The following is a 21,508-nucleotide window of genomic DNA, read 5'->3' as shown; positions in this document are numbered from 1 at the left end:
AATTATTCTGGTCAAATACACGGCGTTACAATAATCAATTAATTAACTGAGTGACTTACACTTCAAAACTTTTCATACGAAATACAAACGATTTAAAATAATTTTTTCAACCGGACTTTTTGTCCGATTTAAGATCATTATAAAGATCATTTTACCCCTCGGTTAATTTAATCGACTAATTATTCCACTAGAATTAACCAATTGCAATTTGTTGACAACAAATACGATTGATCAAGTCCAATGAAATAATTGGACTTGGTAGATTAAATTAACTAAAGTTGATGAAAGTGGCCCCAGCCCAAGTATGTACATATGAATCCACATTTTAATTGGAACCTGTTCACTAGCGCCTCTAAGGGCACAAAATGAACAGTTTGACATTATGTATGTCATAACTGAGTTTTTCCAATGGCTAACATGCTATGTGCATGGTCTTTGGTTCTGTTCCATACTATGTCCAGAATCAGGGTGTCACATATTTCAAAATTATTCTATATAGAACTTTTAATTCTACTCCATGCTATATCCATAAAATCGGTAATACACATCGTAAAATATGATTACGTATATGAAACAGATTGTAAATACACACATATATTATAAAATTTACTTTTGTATTTATAATTAAATTTATAAAAGATTTTCAATAATTTATAATCTATAAATTTATATTATTTGTATATATTTACTTTGTTTGCACTATAACTTGTATGTTAACATATAATTTATAGTTACAGACAATGTAAAACTAATAAATAAAAATAAAATAAAAAATCTAGAGTTCATAGTGTAATGCAATATAACAAAATATGTAAAAATCAAATTTTCACATAAACAAATTTTGATTTTTCTTAAAAATTATGAAGATCAAATGACATAATTGAATAAGACTGTTCATCGATTGATGGCTAGAATAAGATTGAATCAAATGTAAAAATGTAAAGTCGTGATGATTATCAAATGCTATAAAATCATCAGGAAAAATTTTCTTCTTTTTTGTATGTTTAATGGGAATCTTATTTAATAAGAATCTATTAGCATAAAACACAAAAATGAATACTTTATTTATAGACAAACAAAAGATATAATAAATTAAAAATTAAAAAACAAAATATCGTGTAAATTAATAAAAGTTAAAAGTTAAGAAAAAAAACCAAAATCTTATTATGTGAAAATTAAAAGATATTATTACTTATATATTTGTAAACATATTATATAATTATACTTAATACTTATATACTTAATTAATATTTATATGAATTTTTATATGAATTTCTTATTTTACTTTCATTTATTAACTTTCTAATTTTTATATAAACGGTATGTTCTCAGCGATTTTCACACTACTTTTGTGAACCTTATTTAATTATATATTGTTAGTAGCCTCATTTCATATATATTATATTAATTTTCTGCAGCTTTATTAATATGATCAGTACGATCAATACAATAATCAGTATATTTTATTATAAATTTTATATTAGAATTTTTATCTAACTGAAAAAAGCTCAGTGTTGAGTCGAAATTTTCAAGTATTTAAACTTTGTTTATAAGATATGTTCTGATTTATTTTAATAAATATTTTTATTATTTCAACGATCCTTTTTGCTCATCTATCAATCTTATTTATTTGTATTGCTCTACGAGCTGTTATATATTTTGTTACATATTTTTTCTTATTTAAAATTTACTTTAGAGAAAAATCTGTGAAAAATGTTAAAAATAAAAAAGAAAATTTGAAAAATTAAAAATTTATTTATTTTCTCATACAGGCCAATATATCCGCTTTTCATTTTGCAGCGTTTCAATTTGTTTTCAGTGTTTGAATTTAAATTTTCAATCACACAAAGTTATTCGAACGAAGGGAAGGGAGAAGTGCTAACAACAACTCGCTGTCAATCGCTACTCATCGATACATTCGTATATGTATACAATTAGTTTTTTCGTGTTTTTTTTCGAACCTTACGAGTTCTCCTTCTACACGTCACGAGGATATTAAAATCTCGCATGCCGCACATTCGCACAGTTTGCTCTCCATGTAACTACGTGCCTCTGCAAACGCGAGCACGCCACTCGTCATTATTCACATAATTGGCCTTAGGTGACTTACCTGACAGAATCAAACTTATTCGCCGAATTCGCCGGATTAAAATAAGGTATTATAATTCTCTTCTCACCTATATCTTTTATACTTTGGATAACTGTAAGACATTTCGAATTTTTTATCCGAATTTAACATGTATCAGAAATAACGTTTCATTTAATTTATCTTTATTTAATTTATCTTTATTAATATTTTCGCACTAAAGATGACCATATTAAAGATCGAAACAATTGCGTTGCAACAATAAATTTCTATAACGTTAATAATTATTAAAATATTTAATGTTGTCATCTAGCTTCAGTTCGAAAAGTCCTTTATTTATACTCTTGATTTATTTCTAGACAAAGCTTTTAACTGTTATTATTAATTATTTATTATACATTATATAACTTATTTCTGCATTTTGATACTCCTGAATCAATTAAAGTAATTGAAGTCAATATATTTTCTTTATATTCAGTTATTTTTATGTTATAATAATATACTTTAAATATTCTTTTTGCTGTATACAATTCTTTACTTTATTTAAAATTTTTTTCCTCAAAGAAAGAAATGCATTAATATAAGTTTCCAGTAACTTTAGTAATAATTAAAAAATAATAAACATTTAATAAATTAATTCCAGAAAAAATACATATAATATAAACAAACTGTACATACTTTAGTTAATCTCTTGATCAACTCTATTAAATAACAATTTATGTCGTTAAAAATTGAAATATTTATAGCTAAGTTTAAATTGGTCATTAATTAAAATATTTTGGTCTGAAAATATGTATCATATAATTTTTTATTAATTTTGTAAATAACACTAATTAAATGTATGTTTTATAGATATTATGTTCAATTTTAATAAAATGCTTAAAAATGTAAGCATTTATAATTTTTTTTTAGTGTTATTATAGTTAATTCTTCTGTTTTTATTAGTTAGCTGTAAAGTCAAATTTTCTTTTGTTTAATCCATGTGCATTCCTCTTCTATACATATCTTAAAATATGTAATAATATTGAAATAACTAAAAAAAAACAGAATATGTTATACTTGTGTTATGCTACTAGACAAGAATAATTTTAAAAAATAAATTAATATATAATTACAGCATATACGTTTTCCTAAACAAGTTGAAACGTTAAAAGCATGAAATCTGAAATATTCGAATTTTGCGTGCGGTTGTTTACATTATACAATTAAAAATAATAGTCATACATAACAAACATTTTGACATTCAGATAAAGACATTTTCGTGTGTCATGACTTATACAATGTAAAATTATCCTATTATATTCTAAATTATTTTTAATTTAGAATTTAATAAAATTTACAAACGCGTCGAAAATAATATTTTACATTATATTTGATATTATATTTTAAATATTATTTTTAATGCGCTTGTTACCTTTATTTTCTGATTTTTTGCATTAATTTGGAATATAATAGGACAACTTTACATTGTATGAGTTATGATATACTGAGGATGAGGAGAATTTAATCTGAAGTCGTAACGTTTGTTAGGTATGATCATTATTTTATAATATAAACAAGAGATTCGGCGTTTTAGCTTACATACTCCCGGCTTTTAGATCCTTATTTAAAGAAAACTTGATTTAAATAAAGGAAATTTCATTCTTGACAATTCAACAAAATCAAGAAGAATCAATTTTATTGTAATTTTATAATATATGTAATATTTTATACTTTTATAATATTCTCCTATTTGTTTATCCGATTTATTTCTCCGAATATCTAAATATTTTTATTTAGCATTTTATGTATTCTTAAATATTTATTAAATTTTTTTTAATGTGTTTTGTAATAAACAAATATTTTGGGATAATATTATTATACAAATAATTTTTTGACTTACAATTTTAACGTACAATTTTATATTAATTTGAATATTATTTATTATCACTTATATATAAGCATAATTAATTAGTAAAACAACGCATACTTATTTTCTATACTTAAATCTTTTTATGTTACTTTTATCATCTTTAGAAATAAATTTCCCGAATCCAAGATTTCAGTGACCAATATGCGAATAATAACTGACAAACGTGTGGAAAAACGATATGATAATATAATAAAATCACAAAATGATCATCGATTATACAGAGGTTTATTACTCGCTAATAAAATGAAAGTACTTTTAGTCAGTGATCCAACAACTGATATAAGCGCTGCCGCAATGGATATTAATATTGGTAATTACTTTATTTTCCATCAATGATATGTATAGGAATTCTCATAGGAAAAATTTTAAAAACACTTTATATATATATATATATATATTATAGATAGCACAAAGATATAGTAAAACTTTTTATAGCTTTCTTATATATTCTTACTCTTATACTTAAAATCTTTTAATATGTTAACTTTATTTTACATTAAAAAATTTTGTATTTTTATTTTCAATGAATTCAATATTTTATGATTTTAAATCTTTTATGTTATATTATTTATCTTAGAGAGATTATATTTGATATTAATAAAGAATTTATATGTTTTTATCAATAATTATTAAATTAAATTATCGATTTCATTATTAATTAATTAAGAAAAAAATGTGTTACAGGTCATTTGTGCGATCCGGATGATCTGCCTGGGTTAACGCATTTCTGCGAACATATGTTGATCAAGGGAACGGAGAAATATCCTCAACATAATGCTTACACTACGTACGTGGCCGAAAACGGGGGTAGGACCGATGCAATAACAAACATAGATCACACTACTTATCTCTTCGATATAACAGCCGAGAAGTTGGAAGATGCTTTAGATTACTTTGCACAGTTTTTCATAGCACCTCTCTTCACGGAAACCATGATCGAACACGAGATAAATGCCATAAATTCAGAATATGAGGCAACCTTGGCAGATGATACTACGCGAATCATTCAATTAAACAAATCATCTGCGTACCCCGCTCATCCATTTTCAAGATTCTACATAGGCACTAAAGAAACATTAGATATAATACCGAAGCAAAAAGGCATTAATATCCGAAATAGACTGCTTGAATTTTATGAAAAATATTATTCTGCTAATATTATGTCACTAAGTGTTCTCGGTAAAGGTACGATAATAATATACAAAAATCTATTTATGAATGGAACATTTTGTTATAATTTTTCATGTAAAAATATTGAAGCATGAGATATATACACCTAGAGAAAAAAGTTATGTCAGCAATTAGAAATTTGTACATAAATAGAGTCTCAATTATGTATGATAAAATTATAATAGAACAATCAACAAAATATATATGAACCAAAAAAATGTAATAATATTAATGTCTTTTAGTAAATCGTTAGAAGCTGTAATGTATTGTATACCGTTGTTGTCAGTATTTTTTAAATTTATCTCAATGATATTGTGATATTATTTCACAAAAATATTTGTCTAAATTAGAAAAATGTAATTATAGTAATTATAGTAATTATAGTAATTATATAGTTGAGTCGCTGTTTCATATCATAATAATTTACATATTTTTATCAAGATTATATTTTTATTGTAGTCAATACTATTTTCATACTTATCACTTTGAAAAATTAATTGCAGATACTTAAATTTCATAATTGCTATAAATACAGTTGCCAGAACTATTTCATTTTTTCTCGCTGTATGAATTGAACAATAGAATATCTATTTATATAAGTTATACATTTTTTACTTTTTAACTTATTTTTATTATTTTAATTTATTATTTTATTATTTATGCATTGTCCCATTTTGAACAAGAGAAATATTACAAATAAGAAAATATGTGAAAATATTTGTATAAATTGCTAAAAGTTTGCTTTTGAAAATATCTAAAACATTATCACGTTTATTTTAAATAAGAAAAAGAAATTGGCTTATTTTTAAAAAATTTAAATGTCTCTAGTATAGAACAATAATTGTGGATATTCTTGTTTTGGCTTTTAAGTAAAATTAATCCATTTTTCATGAACGAACTATAACTTTTTTATATATCTCTACATATTATTTATTACATATTATATTAAGGAATAAATTTTAGGTTTAGAGAGTTTAAATGAACTCGAAAATATGGTAGTAAATCTCTTTTCCGAAGTACGAAATAAAGAAATTGAAAGTCCAGTATGGTCTGAACCTCCATTTAAAAATGAGCAGTTTTGCACAATATGGTATATTGTTCCGATAAAGAATATAAGAAAATTGGACTTGTTGTTCCCTTTGCCTGATTTACAGCAACACTACCAGTCACGGGTAATATATTTTTTTTTATTTTTATACAGATATATGTGTGTGTGCGCGCGAGTGTGCCCATGTGTGCGTGCATGCGCGCGCGCGCGCGCGCGCGCGCGTGTGTGTGTGTGTGTGTGTGTGTGTGTGTGTGTCTATATACGTTTATATGTATATAAATATATGCTTTTTTAAATATAATTATATAATTATATGTATTGCCTATGATAATATTACACATTTTTATTTTACATTTTGTATGTATAACATGAAAGTAATAAGTATAGTAAGTGTTAAATGAAATATAATATATTTAGTGCTTATTTCTTAATAATATAGCTTGCACATTACGTTTCTCATTTGCTTGGACATAAAGGAGAAGGCTCATTATTATCAGCTTTGAAGGCCAGAAATTGGTGTAATTCTGTGGAACCTAAACACAACCATGGTGCCAGAGGCTTCAGTTTTTTCAGTATTCTTTTTGATCTAACTAAGGAAGGTATTAAGCATGTTAAAGATATTGTTCAATTAACATTTCAGTATATCAATATGCTCAAACTGAATGGCGCAGTCGAATGGATCTACAATGTAATTGATAAAATAATATATAATTGTATATAGAATGTCTAACAAATTGTAGTATCACAATTTATTGGACGTTCTACAGTTATAATTAATTATTATATATGAAACAATATGATTGTACATTTACAGGAATATAAATACATCGCGGATATAAATTTTCGTTTTATGGAGAAAAATAAACCTATTTCATACATGCAGTCTATGGCTTACGCGTTGCAAAAATATCCCATCAATAAAGTTTTAAGTGCAGAACACGTTTTTACTGAATGGCAACCAGATTTGATTATTGAAATAATGAATTATTTGACACCAAAAAATATCAGAATTCACTGTATCGCGAAAGTACACAAAGATATAGCAGATGAAACCGAAAAATGGTACAACATTGATTATAAGAAAGGGGAGATATCCGAAGAAACAATAGACATGTGGAATAACGCTGGCTATAATTCGGAATTGAAATTGCCATCCAAGAACGACTTTATAGCGACTAAATTTGACATCAAAGCTAATGTAATTAACGAAACTAATAAATAATTAAAATTATTGTGTTCTACAATATTAATTTTTTAGTACTATTTGGCAATATTTAAAATAAAATATAAAACGTAAACTACGTTATTTACAATATTTGATATAATTTAAAATAGATGTATTTAATGTGTTTAAAATAGATATGTATTTAAAATTAATTTGGTTTCTTCTACATATATAGCTTTACATTCTAATATTAACAATTTTAGAATATTTTTGCTCTGCACTAGCTTTAAGTAAATGTACATACTGAAGTGATATTAATTTATAGAAAATAAAAAAACTAGTGTGATAGAGATAAGAGAGAAGTGGTACAAAAGATGAATTTTATGCACTTTTGCACTATTCTTTATCAATTATATCATCTATTTCAATTTATTATTTTATTTTTATAATTATTATATGTATTAATAGTTTAAATTTTACAGATAGAACAATTTCCTATTATTTTGGAAGATAATGAGTACATAAAGCTTTGGTATAAGAAAGATAACGAATTTCTTGTACCAAAAGCGAAGATGATCTTCAATTTCATTAGGTATGCAATAAAAGATTATAAGAAATATGTTTTAACTGTTTTAAATGAATTGTTTAAATGAATCAACTGTTTTAAATAAATATATGATTTATTACTATAAATAATTAAAATATCTTTAAATAAGATTCGTGATATTCTCAAAATCTTATTTTGTCATTTTATGCAAATTTTAACAATAATTAATTTTAATACGTAAGTAATCATAGTATTTTAATAAGTAAGTAGTCATTGATATCATATTATTAAAGAAATAAATTTATAATTATATATCTTTAAACACTATTATTTACAGATATCTTAAATATAAGTACTGCTATATTTTTTTTTAATAAAAGAAATATATTTAATAAAGCAGTATTTTATCGTTATTGTACATACATTATTTTGTTTTCAATTTAGTCCACTTGCCTATATGCATCCTGTTAATTACAATTTGACTCGTATGTTTATCCAAGTATTTTGCGATTCGCTAAGTGAATATACATATGATGCCGAGTTAGCTGGTATACAATGGAAACTTGATAATTCTAAATATGCAATGACAGTGAGTACATATATATAACAATAAAGATACTAGTAAAATGTATTATTTAGGCCAATGGTATTGATGAAATATGTTATTTAAATAATATTGGATGTTATTTGAATAATTATTAAATTTTTTATTGTAATTAATATTTAAAAGAAATGCTACTTCATATATGTATAAAATATTATTTGTTCACAAATCAAACTTAATTTTTATTTGTCACTTGTTTTTTACAATTACATCTAATTATATTCTTATATAGTAATCCTTGACAAATTTATAAAGAGAATAAATTAAGAGAAAAACTATTCGTTTTTTTAGCTTATCATAAGCGGTTACGATAATATGCAAGGTATACTGCTTGAAAATATTATAGATCGAATGATAAATTTTAAAGTTGATCCAAAAAGATTTGAAATTCTGAAGGAAAATGTATGTACAATAAAATGTATAATCGATATAACCAGTTTTTTTTTAATGCAGCATTTTAATAAAAAAGTTTAATAAAAAATTATTGATAATTTACAGTATATTAGTAATTTAATAAATTTTGATGCTAAGGAGCCTTATGAACAGGCACAATACTATCTGGGAACCTTGTTAACCGAGCAAGCTTGGCTCGAAAATGAATTATTAGAATCAACTACTTGTAAATATAGAAGATAACTTGGATGTTTTTTTTATTTTATTTCATTAAAAATTATTTTTCTTCTCAAAAATTTAAACCTTTTCAAACTCTTCTTAATTATATATAATTAAAAATTATTAAAAAATACCTTATATGTTATATGTAGATTTAACTGTCGAGAGACTCCAATGGTTTATACCGCAGCTATTTAATAAAATTCATATAGAATGCTTAATACATGGTAATGTGACTAAGCTAGAAGCTATAGATACAGTTAAACTAATTAGCTCTAAGTTGAAAACTAAACCTTATTCAATACCTTTGCTGTACTCAATATTGTATCGTGGAATTAAACTAGAAGATGGTAAATATGCATAATATAATCTGATTATAGCAAATTTACACAACAACAAATTAAATAAAAAGAAAATCAATTTACATTAAGGAACATAAACTAATAATAAGAAAAAAATAAGCTTAATTTTTATTAGATTTCTAATTTGTAATGAAGTTTTTGCTTTAAAAATTAAATGTTTCTCTCCTCCCTGTTATAAGCTATTATTGTTCATATTATACAATACGCAACATTATATAATAATGTTTATTTTAGGTTACCATTTTTTATTTGAAATAGAAAGTAAATTACAAAAAAATTCTTGTACAATGATATATTACCAGACTGGTTTACAATCAACAGAGTCAAATATGCTCTTAGAACTCTTGCTACAAATTATTGCTGAGCCTTTCAACACTTTAAGAATAAAAAAGAATTTAGGTTATATACTATATAGTGGTATTTATAGAACAAATGGGACGCAAGGTTTGCAAATTGTAGTTCAAGGTGATAAGCATCCACAATATGTCGAAAAAGAGATTAATTCGTTTATAGACTTCATGTTGGTAAGTAATAATTATTTATATAATAATAATAATAAAAAATAATATGTTAATATATTAATCAAAATCTAAGAATCCTTCTTTACTTATATTTATCACATATTCTATAATATCGTAAATAAAACAATATTAATCTATTTATTATGTAATATTATGAAATTATATTTCTATGTGAATATATCATTAACATCATTATAATAACATTTTAGGATCATATTACAGCCATGCCTGAAGAGCAATTTGAGAAATTTAAAAAAGCTGTGGTTACATTATGTTTAGAGAAACCAGAAGAAATAAATGCACGATGTACTTTATATTGGAAAGAGATTTCAAGTCAACAATATAACTTCGACCGAGCAAATATTGAAGTATCTTACTTAAAGACGATAACGCGACAGCAATTACTTGATTTCTTTAAGGTAATTATTTATTGTTTATATTTTACAAGTTATTGTACATGCAAAAACCTCAAGAAATAAGATATATTACTATGACGAAACATATGAAAAAAAATATATATAATTATATTCGATATATAAGAAAAATATTCGATATATATTTTTCTGTATATATTTCTATATATATATATATATATATATATATATATATATATATATATATTTCTACATATAGAAAAATATATATAGAATATAATTTTTGTATACATATTCTAGGTATAATATAATTTTTGCGAGAGAAATTTTTATGTTGAAAAATTAATAACATATACAATATTTTAGGAAAAGATACAAAGCAAAGCTCAACCTAAATTATCAATACATGTGATATCTACAATGACATCAACAGAAAAGAACTCAGTCTATACTGAGAAAATTGCAAATTTATCAATTGATGAAAAGATTAAGAAAATCAACGATATTATGTCATTTAAAAATAGTCAAAGTTTATATCCTATATTAAAACCGTTTAAAGAATATTCTAAAAAGATGGATCTTCTAAAATAGAATAAGAAAATTTCTATCAAATGATAAGAATAGCAAATTAAATGAATGAATTTGTTTACATGCATAACTAATTAATTTGTAAAATTATTTAAAAAAAATTGATTCATTATTTTATGGAAATTAATGAATCACTTATTAGCGAAATTACAATTAGAAAAATATGACATGCATTTATAGAATACGACAGATGCTTACGGTTTATTATTGGGAACCAGTCTGATAGTATTTATTTTTAATTTATATTGTTGAAATTCTGTAAATTTTCTTTGCATGATTAACATATATCACTTTCTTGGTGTATAAATATTGTTTTATATAGACCTCGTTTTACAAAATTTTAAAATTATTATTCTTTAATTAAAATCAAATAATGTAAATTAAAAATATTATTAAAAATTTTCTTATAAAATTTTAATATTTGAAATACAATATTTTTTGTTAAAAGTAATCTAATTGTTTTTAGATAGCTATTTTACAAAATTTATTTTACATTATTTATATATATATATATACACAATAATTTATATATAAATGATTTTGACGAATTAAGTACAATTTGATGTAGAACTTATATTATTAATTTTAATAAATTAAATATAGTGTGCATTTTAAATATTATTTTTTTTTCTCCTATTTCTTTCATATCTTTTAAATAGTATGTATAATATTTTGACAATATTATTTAAAAGATATTTAGCACTAAAAAGCAGTTTATGGGACATGCAAATTATGTTTTTAATAATGTTCTCCTTAATTTGCAGACAAAGTATAACTATAAAATATTAATGCTTTTATGATTAAATATTTGTTAAAGACGGTTATATGTATAAAATAAGTATGAAACAAATTTGAATCTATTGCATAATTATATGCTTGATTACTAATCAATTATATCAGTTATGTAAATTGTTATTCTCACATTAACAAAAAATCAATATCCAAGTTAAAAATCTATATTGATGGTAATGCTTGCCATAATTTTAGCATTTTTATTTCTGGAAAATATTAATAATTTAATTTTATATTATTTATACTACTAGTGTATGAAACAATACAAACAATACAAATAAAGTCAATAAATAAACAAAAACAAATAGTTAATGATTGAAATAAAAACATTTATTAAAACGAGTCGGAATAATATATCAAATAACAAATGAAATTTAAATATTTGAACGTTTCGACTATAGCGCGTTCTTTTCAACAAGATAAAATAAAATTTATTAATATGTAGATATTGTCTAAAGACCAGAGAAAATTAAATACAATATATATGAAATGAAACGCTACTATATATATAATTAAATAAGATTCACAAAAATATATTACTAGGGACATATAATTCATAGTTATGATGTACAATTAATTAATTTAATTAATTAAATAGAAATGAAATAGAAAATTCAAACTTTATATTAATCCAATTAGTAGTCCATTTGTCTAATCTAAGAAAGTATGTAGGTGACATATTATTCTGATTTATTTTAATATTTAATATTCTGATTTATTTAAAATATTTTTATTATTTCAACGATACTTTTTGCTCATCTATTAGCTTAATTTGTTTTTATTTGTTTCACATATACGAGTGGTTTATATATTTTCTCTTATTTAAAATTTACTTTAGAGAAAAATCTATGAAAAACGTTAAGAAATAAAAAAAGGAAATTTGAAAATTTAAAACTTTATTAAAGTTTTTATGCAGCCCAACCCTTCTGCTTTTCAACAGCGTTACACTGTTCGAATTAAAATTTTGAAACACAAAATTATTTGCAAGCGAAGGGAAGGCAAGAACTGATACAACCTGCTGTCGATCGCTACTCGTCGATATAATCATATATATGTACAAACAGTTTTTTCGTGTTTCTTTATTCGACTTTGCAAGTTCACCTTCCACACGAGATGAGTATTAAAATCTCGTGTCGCATATTCGCAGAGTTTGTCTCTCGTGTAACTACGTTTCTCTTCAGACACGTCACTTTCGTCAACACGTTATCATTCGCATAACTGGATTTAGTGCACCTGACAACCGAATTTATTCACCGAATTCACCGGATTAAAATAAGGTGACTCTCTTTTCATCTATATATTTTATCCTTTGGCTAACTGTAAGACATCTCAAATTTTTTATTAAATGAATCTGACATGTATCAAGAATATTTTATTTTATTTATCTTTGTTCAATTTGTTTTTATTAATATTTTCGTATTAAAGATGAAAGACATTGAAAATCGAAACAATTGCGTGGCAATAATAAATTTTTATAAACATTAATAATTATTAAAATATATTTATCATTGTCATATAACTTCAGCTTGAATAACTTTTTGTTGTTTAATCTTAATACAATTTAGACATTTGCAGTTATAATTATTTTCTAATGTTATTAGAATTATTTTTCTTATTTTTATTAATTAGCTGTAAAGTTAAATTTTCTTTTGTTTTATCTATGTGTCCTTCTTCTTTATATTTATCTTAAAATATATATTCGTGTTGAAATAAGTGAAAAACGAAGCATTCTATATTTTTATATTTATTTTACTAGTTAAGAATATTTAAAGAAAATAAATTCATTATTTATATAATTATCTATTTATTTTTATAAGAAAATTCAAAAGTTAGGGACGCTGAAAGCTGAAACACCGTTCTAGTGAGTAATCATTTTTATTTTAAAATTAAAAACAATAATAATACATAACAAATGTGTTAATATCAGATTGAGTCATTCTTAGTATCGTGATATAAAATTATCATATCATATTCTAGATAAAAGTTAAAATATTGCAAATAAAAATAAACGCGTAAAAAATAATAAAATATTATTGTATAAAATATAATTTGATGTGTTTATTTTACATCTATTATTTTATTATTTTTTAGTTTGCTAGTTTTATTTTTAACATTAATTTAGGATTAAACACTACAGCGCTATTTATCTTTTTAAATAGAAGAAACAAAAATTATATTATAATACTGTTACATCATTAATCTTTTATCAAACTGTCAAAACTAATTAAAAAATTAAACTGTCAAAACTATGTTCGTGATAGCTAACAAAGAAGCATAATTGACTATATAATAATATACTAATAAAAGCGTGCATACTTATTTTAAAGTGGGTTACTTTTATCATTTAGAAATAAAGTTTCTGAATCCAAAACTTCAATGACCAATATGTCGACTAAACGTGTGGAAAAACGATGTGATGATATAATAAAATCACAAAATGACGACCGATTATACAGGGGTTTAGTACTCGCTAATAAAATGAAAGTACTTTTAATCAGCGATTCAACAACTGATAAAAGTGCTGCTGCAATGAATGTTAACATTGGTAATTATATCATTATGCATCTATGATATATGTAGGAATTCCCATAGGAAAACTTTAAAATTATTCTATCTATTATATATAGCATAATGAAAATCATAAAAAAAACTTTTTATATCGGTCTTATATATTTTATATCCTTTAATATATTAATCTTATTTTACATAAAAATTTTATATTTTTGATTTCTGTATTCAATGTTTTGAGATGCTTTATGTTTTCTATATCATATTCTTTATAAGTTGTATTAAATAGATTCTATTCGACATTAATAAAAAATTTACATATTGTTATCAATGATTATCACATTATCGCTCTCATGATCAATTAATTAGAAATGAAATGTGTTACAGGTTACATGTGCGATCCAGATGATCTGCCTGGATTAGCGCACTTCTGCGAACATATGTTGTTCTTGGGAACAGAGAAATATCCTCAACAGAATGATCACGAAACGTACTTGTCGCAAAATGGCGGCAATACCGATGCTTACACAGATACTGATCACACTGTTTATATGTTCGATATAACACCTGAGAAGTTGGAAGGTGCTTTAGATCATTTTGCGCAGTTTTTCTTAGCACCACTCTTCACGGAAATCATGATCGAACGCGAGTTGAATGCTGTAAATTCAGAACATGAACAACATTTAGCAGATGATGATTGGCGATTTGATCAATTAAACAAGTCGTCTGCGTGTCCCGATCATGCGTTTTCAAAATTCAATACAGGCAATAGAGAAACATTAGACATAATACCGAAACAAAGGGGCATTAATGTTCGAGATAAACTTCTTGAATTTTATGAAAAATATTATTCTGCTAATATTATGTCATTGTGTGTTCTCGGCAAAGGTACGATGATAATAACCAAAATCTCTTCCTATATAGAATATTTTCTTATAATTTTTTATATAAAGATTTTTAAATTTGAAGTGACTATGAATTGAAATATGAATTGAACACTGGTATATCTATAAGTTACACATTTTTTACTTTTTATTATTTGATATTTATACATTGTCCAATTTAAAAAAAAAAAGAAATTTTTTGTTGATATGTGAAAATGTTTGTGTAAATTGCTAAAATTTTGCTTTTAAAAGGTCTAAAAAATTTTCATGTTAATTTGAAATAAAAAAGAGAGATTGGATTATTTAAAAAAATTTAAGTATCTCAAGTTATACAAGGCATATAATAAGCATGTATAATCCTGACTTTTGAGTAAAATTAATCCTTTTCTCATGAACAGATTATAATTTCTTTTATATATTTTTATATTTATATTATTATATGTATTAATACATAAATTTTATGTTTAGAGAGTTTAGATGAACTCGAAAATATGGTGGTAGATCTTTTTTGTAAAGTACAAAACAAAGAAGTTGAAACTCCAGTGTGGCCTGAACATCCATTCAAAGATGAGCACTTTCGCACAATATGGTACATTGTTCCGATAAAGGACGCAAGAAACTTAAACATGTTGTTTCCTTTGCCCGATTTACGGCAACATTATCGGTCATCGGTAATATATTTTTCTCCTATCTTTCTACAGATACACACGCACACACATATATATATATATATATATATATATACCCCTCCCCCCGATAACCAAACTTGAAAAGACAGATTATGCGCAAAATCTGTTATAAATTTCTGCTGTTAGAAAGCTAACAGATTGCTAACAGATTCTGTAATATCTGACATTGTTAGCAAACTGCCAGAAACCCGACAGAATCTGTTGACATTCTGTGCCAGCAGATTGGCAGTAGAAATCGAACAGATCCTGCTGCAGTCTGCCGTCAAATTGGGGGCAGAAAGCGAACAGGACCTGCACAATTTGATGGCAGGATATGCTCAATTTCTTCTGCGTCAGTCTGTTGACATAGAATGTCAACAGATTCTGTCAACAGAATGTAAGCAGAATGAGACCTCACATGAAATCAGTCTGCTAACATTTTCTGGTTAAATCTGTTGCCAGTTTGCCGATATTCTACTAACATTTTGCTGACTGGGTATATATGTATATATGCTTTTTTAATTACAATTATATGATCATATATATCGTGTATGTAATATACACATTTTGCACATGTATAACGTGAAAATAATTGTTAACATAGCCCGAATATTATGTTTCTCATCTGCTTGGACACCAAGGAGGAGGCTCGTTATTATCAGCTTTAAAGGCCAAGGATTGGTGTAATTCTCTGACATGTGAGAGAGAAGAACTTAGTAACGCCCGAGGCTTCAATTTTTTAAGTATTTTTGTTGATCTAACTGAGGAAGGAATTAAACATGTTAAAGATATCGTTCAACTGACATTTCAGTATATCAATATGCTCAAGTTGAATGGCCCAATCGAATGGATCTATAATGTAATTGATGACATAAAATGTGATTGTATAGAATGATAAATTATGATATCGTAATTTATTCGACATTCTATATTTTAATATTGTACGTTACATATGATTTAACGTTTACAGGAATATAGAGATATCGCGAATATAAATTTTTGTTTTCAAGAGAAGCATTTACCTATGAGTTACGTGTCTTCTATAGTTCACAAACTGCAAGAATATCCCATGACTGAAGTTTTGTGTGCAAAACGTGTTTTCAATGAATGGCGACCGGATTTGATCGACGAAATAATGAAATATTTGACACCAGAAAATATCAGAATTCACCTTGCTGCAAAATCATATGAAAATATAGCAAATGAAACCGAAAATTGGTATGGCACTAAATATAAGAAAGAGAAAATATCCAAGGAAACAATGGATATATGGAACAATGCTGGCTATAATTCGGATTTGAAATTGCCTTCTAAGAATGAATTTATACCTACTAAATTTGATATCAAACCTGAAACTAATGTAATTAAAATTATCTTCCACAATATTAATTCTTGAGTGACAATAGTAGACTAATAAGTCAATATTTAAATTGAAGTTTTTGTAAAGTATAAATTATGTTATGCTATTTGTTATAATTTAATATAGACATATTTAATATATTTAAAATTATTTGGCTTTTTTGTACATATATAGCTCTTCATTGTAATAATGATAAATTTGAAATATTTTTCCTTTGCATTAATTTTAAGAAAATGCATAAGTATTAATTTATACAAAATAAAAGAGCTATTGTGAGAGATAAGAGAGAAGTGATAAAAAAGATGGATTTATTTTATACTGTTGAATTATCTTATGCCGATTATATCATGAATCGTAAATTTATTTTGTAGTTTTATTATCATAATTATTATGTGCACTAATATATAGTTTATATTTTACAGGTAGAAACGTTTCCTATTATTTTACAAGATACTTCATTTATAAGGCTTTGGTATAAAAAAGATAACGAATTTTTTGTACCAAAAACATGGATGATGTTCGAATTTGTCAGGTATGCAATAAAGTATAAAAAATATTTCATTCTTTTAATTAAATAAAGGATTTATTACATAAATAATCGAAATACCTTTAAATAAGCTTATATTCACAAAATTGTATATTTTGCCAATTTATACAAGTTATAATAATGGAATGATTAAATATAATACATAAATGTATTCATTATCTTTGAAATCAATTGTAAAGAAATAAATTTGCAACTATAATAAATGTATCAAGTACAGACAATAATATAATCTCTTTTTCTAACAAAAGAAATATATTTTGTTATAATTATACGATGTTTCTATTTTGTTTTTAATTTATAGTCCGGTTGCCTTTATGGATCCTGTTAATTGCAATTTGACTTATATGTTTATCCAACTACTTCGTGATTCTCTAAATGAACATATATATGATGCTGATTTAGCTGGTCTAGAATGGGAACTTGATTATTCTAAAAATGGAATAATTGTGAGTACATATATATAATATTAATAATATTAATAAAAAATATAAATAGCATTGAATATTATTTGAATTATTTGAGTTATTTAATTTGTTATTGAAATTAAAATCTAAAATCGACTATTTCATATATGCATTAAATATTATTTATTCAAAAATCAGTAAATCAAATTTGATTTTTGACTAGTTTTTCATAAGTATCTCTATTTTTATATTTATATAATAATTCTATATAATATGTAATATCTATATAATAATTAAAGAGAAAAATTAATTGTTTTTCTAGCTTGCTATAGGTGGTTACGATAATAAGCAACGGGTACTACTTGAAAAGATTATAGATCAAATGATAAATTTTAAAGTTGATCCAAAAAGATTTGAAATTCTAAAGGAAAATGTATGTACAATAAAAAATGTATGACAAGTTTTTAATTTAATTGAGATATAGCATTTTTATAAAAAATCATTGATAATTTACAGTATATTAGGTATTTGAAAAATTTCGCTGCAGATCAGCCTCATGAACATGCACGTTACTATCTTAAAGTCTTACTGACAGAGCATGTTTGCCTTAAGGATGAATTACTAGACTCAACTACTTGTAAGAATAAAAGACAACTTACATGTTCTTGTTTTATTTCATTGCAATTTTTCTTTTTTTAACTTAAATCGTAGCAAAACGACAACTTTTCTTAATTATATATAATTGAAGTTTATTTAAATAAATCTTAATATAATGTATAGATTTATCTGTGGAGAGACTCCAATGGTTTATACCGCAGCTATATAATAAAGTTCATGTGGAATGCATAATACACGGTAATGTGACTAAGCTAGAAGCCATAGATATAGTTAAACTAATTGAATCTAAATTGATAAATAATGTGTCTCCCCCAATACCTTTGTTGCAAAGGCAATTAGTATTGAATCGTGAAATTAAATTAGAAGATGGTAAGTATACGTAACAATCTCATTTAGAACAAATTTGAACGAATGAGTGTAAAAAGTACCAATTTAAATTAGAACAGAAACATAATTTTAATATAAATTGTTTTAATACTTTAACTTTTTACTTTTAATAACTTCTATTTAAATTGTTTATATTAGGATTAATATGTAGTAATAAAGAAAAAGGATAATTTTTATTTTATTTGTAATTTGTAATGAAATTATTGCTTCAAATATTAAATGTTCCCTCCTTTCCACTATAGTAAGTTAATATAGTTCATATTATACAGTACGCAACATTATGTAATTATTTTAGGTTGTCATTTTTTATTTGAAATAGAAAATAAGATACATAAGAGTTCTTGTACAATGATATATTACCAGATTGGTTTAGAGTCAACAGAGTCAAATATGCTCTTAAGACTCTTGATGCAAATTATTTCTGAGCCTTGCTACAACATTTTAAGAACTACAGAGCAATTAGGCTATATAGTATTTAGAACTATATATAAAACAGGTGGAGGAGCGCAAGGTCTGCGAATTTTGGTTCAAGGTGACAAGCCTCCACAATATGTAGAAAAAAGAATTAACTCCTTTATGGACTCCATGTTGGTAAATAATATTTATTTATATGATAATAATAATAAAATAACATGTTAATATATTAATCAAAATATAAAAATACTTTTTTTATATTTATCACATATTCTGTAATGTCAAATCAATATTAATCTATTTCATAATCATCATTGGCATGACAGCTCTTTGTGAGCCAGATCCTTCTTATTAATCTATTTGCTATGTAATATTGTGCAATTATATTACAAATATAATATGTCATTAACATCACTACAATCATATTTTAGGATTATATATCTACTATGTCTGAAGAGCAATTTCAGAAACACAAGAAAGCTGTGATCACATTACATTTGGTGAAACCAAGAATGTTAAGTGGACGATGTAATTTATATTGGAATGAAATTATAACCCAACAATATAACTTTGATCGAGTAAATATCGAAGTCTCTTACTTGGAGACGATAACGCAACAGCAGTTATTTAATTTTTATAAGGTAATCATTTATTGTATTTTTATTTCATTTTACATGTAAAACATGTTGAGACTCAAACATTTTATCATAACGAAATAAATGAAAAACATAGAGTATAATTTTTATATACTATAAAGTATAATATAAATATCTTTTTTAAGAGGAACTTTTCTATAAAGGAAAAGTAATATATTTATAATATTTTAGGAAAATGTACATAGCAAAACTCAACCTAAATTGTCAGTCCATGTGATATCTACGATAACATCAATAAAAAACAATCCGATCGATAATACCAAAAAAGTTGCCGATTTATCTTTCGATGAAGAAGTTAAGAAAATCGACGATATTTTGTCATTTAAAAATAGTCAAACTTTATATCCTCTATTAAAACCATTTAACGAATATCCTAGAAAGGGTATACGCCATTCTAAATTATAAAAGGAATGATGAGATATCAATTTATATGAATAAATTTGTCATCTACGAACTTCTTGTTTCAAACATATATTTAGATTTAGATTATGGTTTATTCTTTACGCGGCATTGACAGGCGTTCTTTCTCATTATTTACCTTTTAGTTATTATGATGAATATCACGTGTCTCAGTAGTCGAATGCTTAAGACTCTCATACAGAAAGTGAGTGATCCAAGTTCTATTCCTAATTGGGATGATATTTTTCGTAATAAAAATTTCGTTGAATGAAGATTGTTGATTTTCAACATTAATTATCGATTTATTAAGAAAATGAATCCATGTATTGTTTTGAGTGAGCTACACGCAAGTAATTATAACAATACGTAGTTTATGATATGAAACACTCTGCCTTAAATTTATATATATTATTTCAAAAAACAAATTATTCACTAAGATATTGTCTGTCGATTAATGCCATCTATAATCTTTTTATTTTAAGTAAATGAATTTTTAAATGCATAATATTAATTTGTATTGTTTGAAAAAAGTTGATTAATTATTTTATAAAATTTAATGAATTACTTATTAGTGAAATTGAAATTAGGAAAATCTGACATGCATTTAAAATTCACAATAGACACTGAGACGGTTTATTATTGAAAACCAGTCTGCGAATATTTATTTTTTATATATTATCGAAATTTTATAAATTTTAGTTGCATAATATGAATTTTCTTGCTGTGTTAATATTGTTCTATATACGTTTTATTGTAGACAATTTTAAAATTATTGTTCAGTTTTTTAAATCAAATATGTAAATGAAAAATAATTACAGTTTTATAATAAAATTCTAACATTTTAACTATATAATGATTGTACAATATTTTTTATTGAAAATA

The 21,508-nt window shown here is 24.5% G+C and overlaps 2 protein-coding genes across 7 annotated transcripts; both read left to right on the top strand.

Annotated features, from left to right (window-relative positions):
* Positions 1-1,833: 1,833 nt before the first annotated feature.
* On the top strand, positions 1,834-11,605 carry LOC105425799 (insulin-degrading enzyme-like). 3 transcript variants are annotated; one of them, XM_089073937.1, is made up of 14 exons: positions 1,834-2,156; positions 4,125-4,308; positions 4,683-5,183; positions 6,132-6,340; positions 6,656-6,904; positions 7,031-7,414; positions 7,864-7,973; positions 8,373-8,517; positions 8,824-8,934; positions 9,031-9,151; positions 9,297-9,494; positions 9,741-10,030; positions 10,237-10,446; positions 10,768-11,605. In XM_089073937.1, the coding sequence occupies exons 2-14, from the start codon at positions 4,140-4,142 to the stop codon at positions 10,990-10,992; spliced, it is 2,922 nt and encodes a 973-aa protein (XP_088930063.1). In that variant the 5' UTR covers positions 1,834-2,156; positions 4,125-4,139; the 3' UTR covers positions 10,993-11,605. The 3 variants fall into 3 exon arrangements, with proteins under 3 accessions (XP_088930063.1, XP_088930062.1, XP_088930064.1); XM_089073936.1 differs by having other exon boundaries at positions 1,836-2,156; positions 4,103-4,308; XM_089073938.1 differs by having other exon boundaries at positions 1,839-2,156; positions 4,103-4,308; positions 6,138-6,340.
* Positions 11,606-12,729: 1,124 nt separating this feature from the next.
* LOC105425776 (insulin-degrading enzyme-like) lies at positions 12,730-21,479 on the top strand. Of its 4 annotated transcripts, none has more exons than XM_089074065.1 (15): positions 12,730-13,058; positions 13,599-13,642; positions 14,130-14,326; positions 14,677-15,177; positions 15,642-15,844; positions 16,446-16,700; positions 16,812-17,201; positions 17,624-17,733; positions 18,050-18,194; positions 18,475-18,585; positions 18,669-18,789; positions 18,933-19,139; positions 19,477-19,748; positions 20,003-20,212; positions 20,399-21,479. In XM_089074065.1, the coding sequence occupies exons 3-15, from the start codon at positions 14,158-14,160 to the stop codon at positions 20,630-20,632; spliced, it is 2,928 nt and encodes a 975-aa protein (XP_088930191.1). In that variant the 5' UTR covers positions 12,730-13,058; positions 13,599-13,642; positions 14,130-14,157; the 3' UTR covers positions 20,633-21,479. The 4 variants fall into 4 exon arrangements, with proteins under 4 accessions (XP_088930191.1, XP_088930190.1, XP_088930189.1 ...); XM_089074064.1 differs by having other exon boundaries at positions 12,739-13,058; positions 13,611-13,642; positions 19,453-19,748; XM_089074061.1 differs by having other exon boundaries at positions 12,740-13,058; positions 19,453-19,748.
* The last annotated feature ends 29 nt before the right edge of the window (positions 21,480-21,508 follow it).

The sequence above is a fragment of the Pogonomyrmex barbatus genome, unplaced genomic scaffold (genome assembly GCF_055798465.1).
Source record: "Pogonomyrmex barbatus isolate J1 unplaced genomic scaffold, ASM5579846v1 scaffold16, whole genome shotgun sequence".
Taxonomy (NCBI): Eukaryota; Metazoa; Arthropoda; class Insecta; order Hymenoptera; family Formicidae; genus Pogonomyrmex; species Pogonomyrmex barbatus.
This window is presented reverse-complemented; position numbering and strand designations above follow the sequence as displayed.

Excerpts from the sequence above, each read along its gene's own strand:
- LOC105425799 (XM_089073937.1), top strand. The coding sequence starts at position 4,140 with ATGCGAATAATAACTGACAAACGTGTGGAAAAACGATATGATAATATA. Across the intron at positions 7,415-7,863 it reads AATTTGACATCAAAGCTAAT|ATAGAACAATTTCCTATTAT; the intron begins GTAATTAACGAA and ends TAAATTTTACAG. Across the intron at positions 10,447-10,767 it reads AATTACTTGATTTCTTTAAG|GAAAAGATACAAAGCAAAGC; the intron begins GTAATTATTTAT and ends ACAATATTTTAG.
- LOC105425776 (XM_089074063.1), top strand. The coding sequence starts at position 14,158 with ATGACCAATATGTCGACTAAACGTGTGGAAAAACGATGTGATGATATA. Across the intron at positions 15,178-15,641 it reads ATTGTGTGTTCTCGGCAAAG|AGAGTTTAGATGAACTCGAA; the intron begins GTACGATGATAA and ends TTTTATGTTTAG. Across the intron at positions 18,195-18,474 it reads ATTCTAAAAATGGAATAATT|CTTGCTATAGGTGGTTACGA; the intron begins GTGAGTACATAT and ends TTGTTTTTCTAG.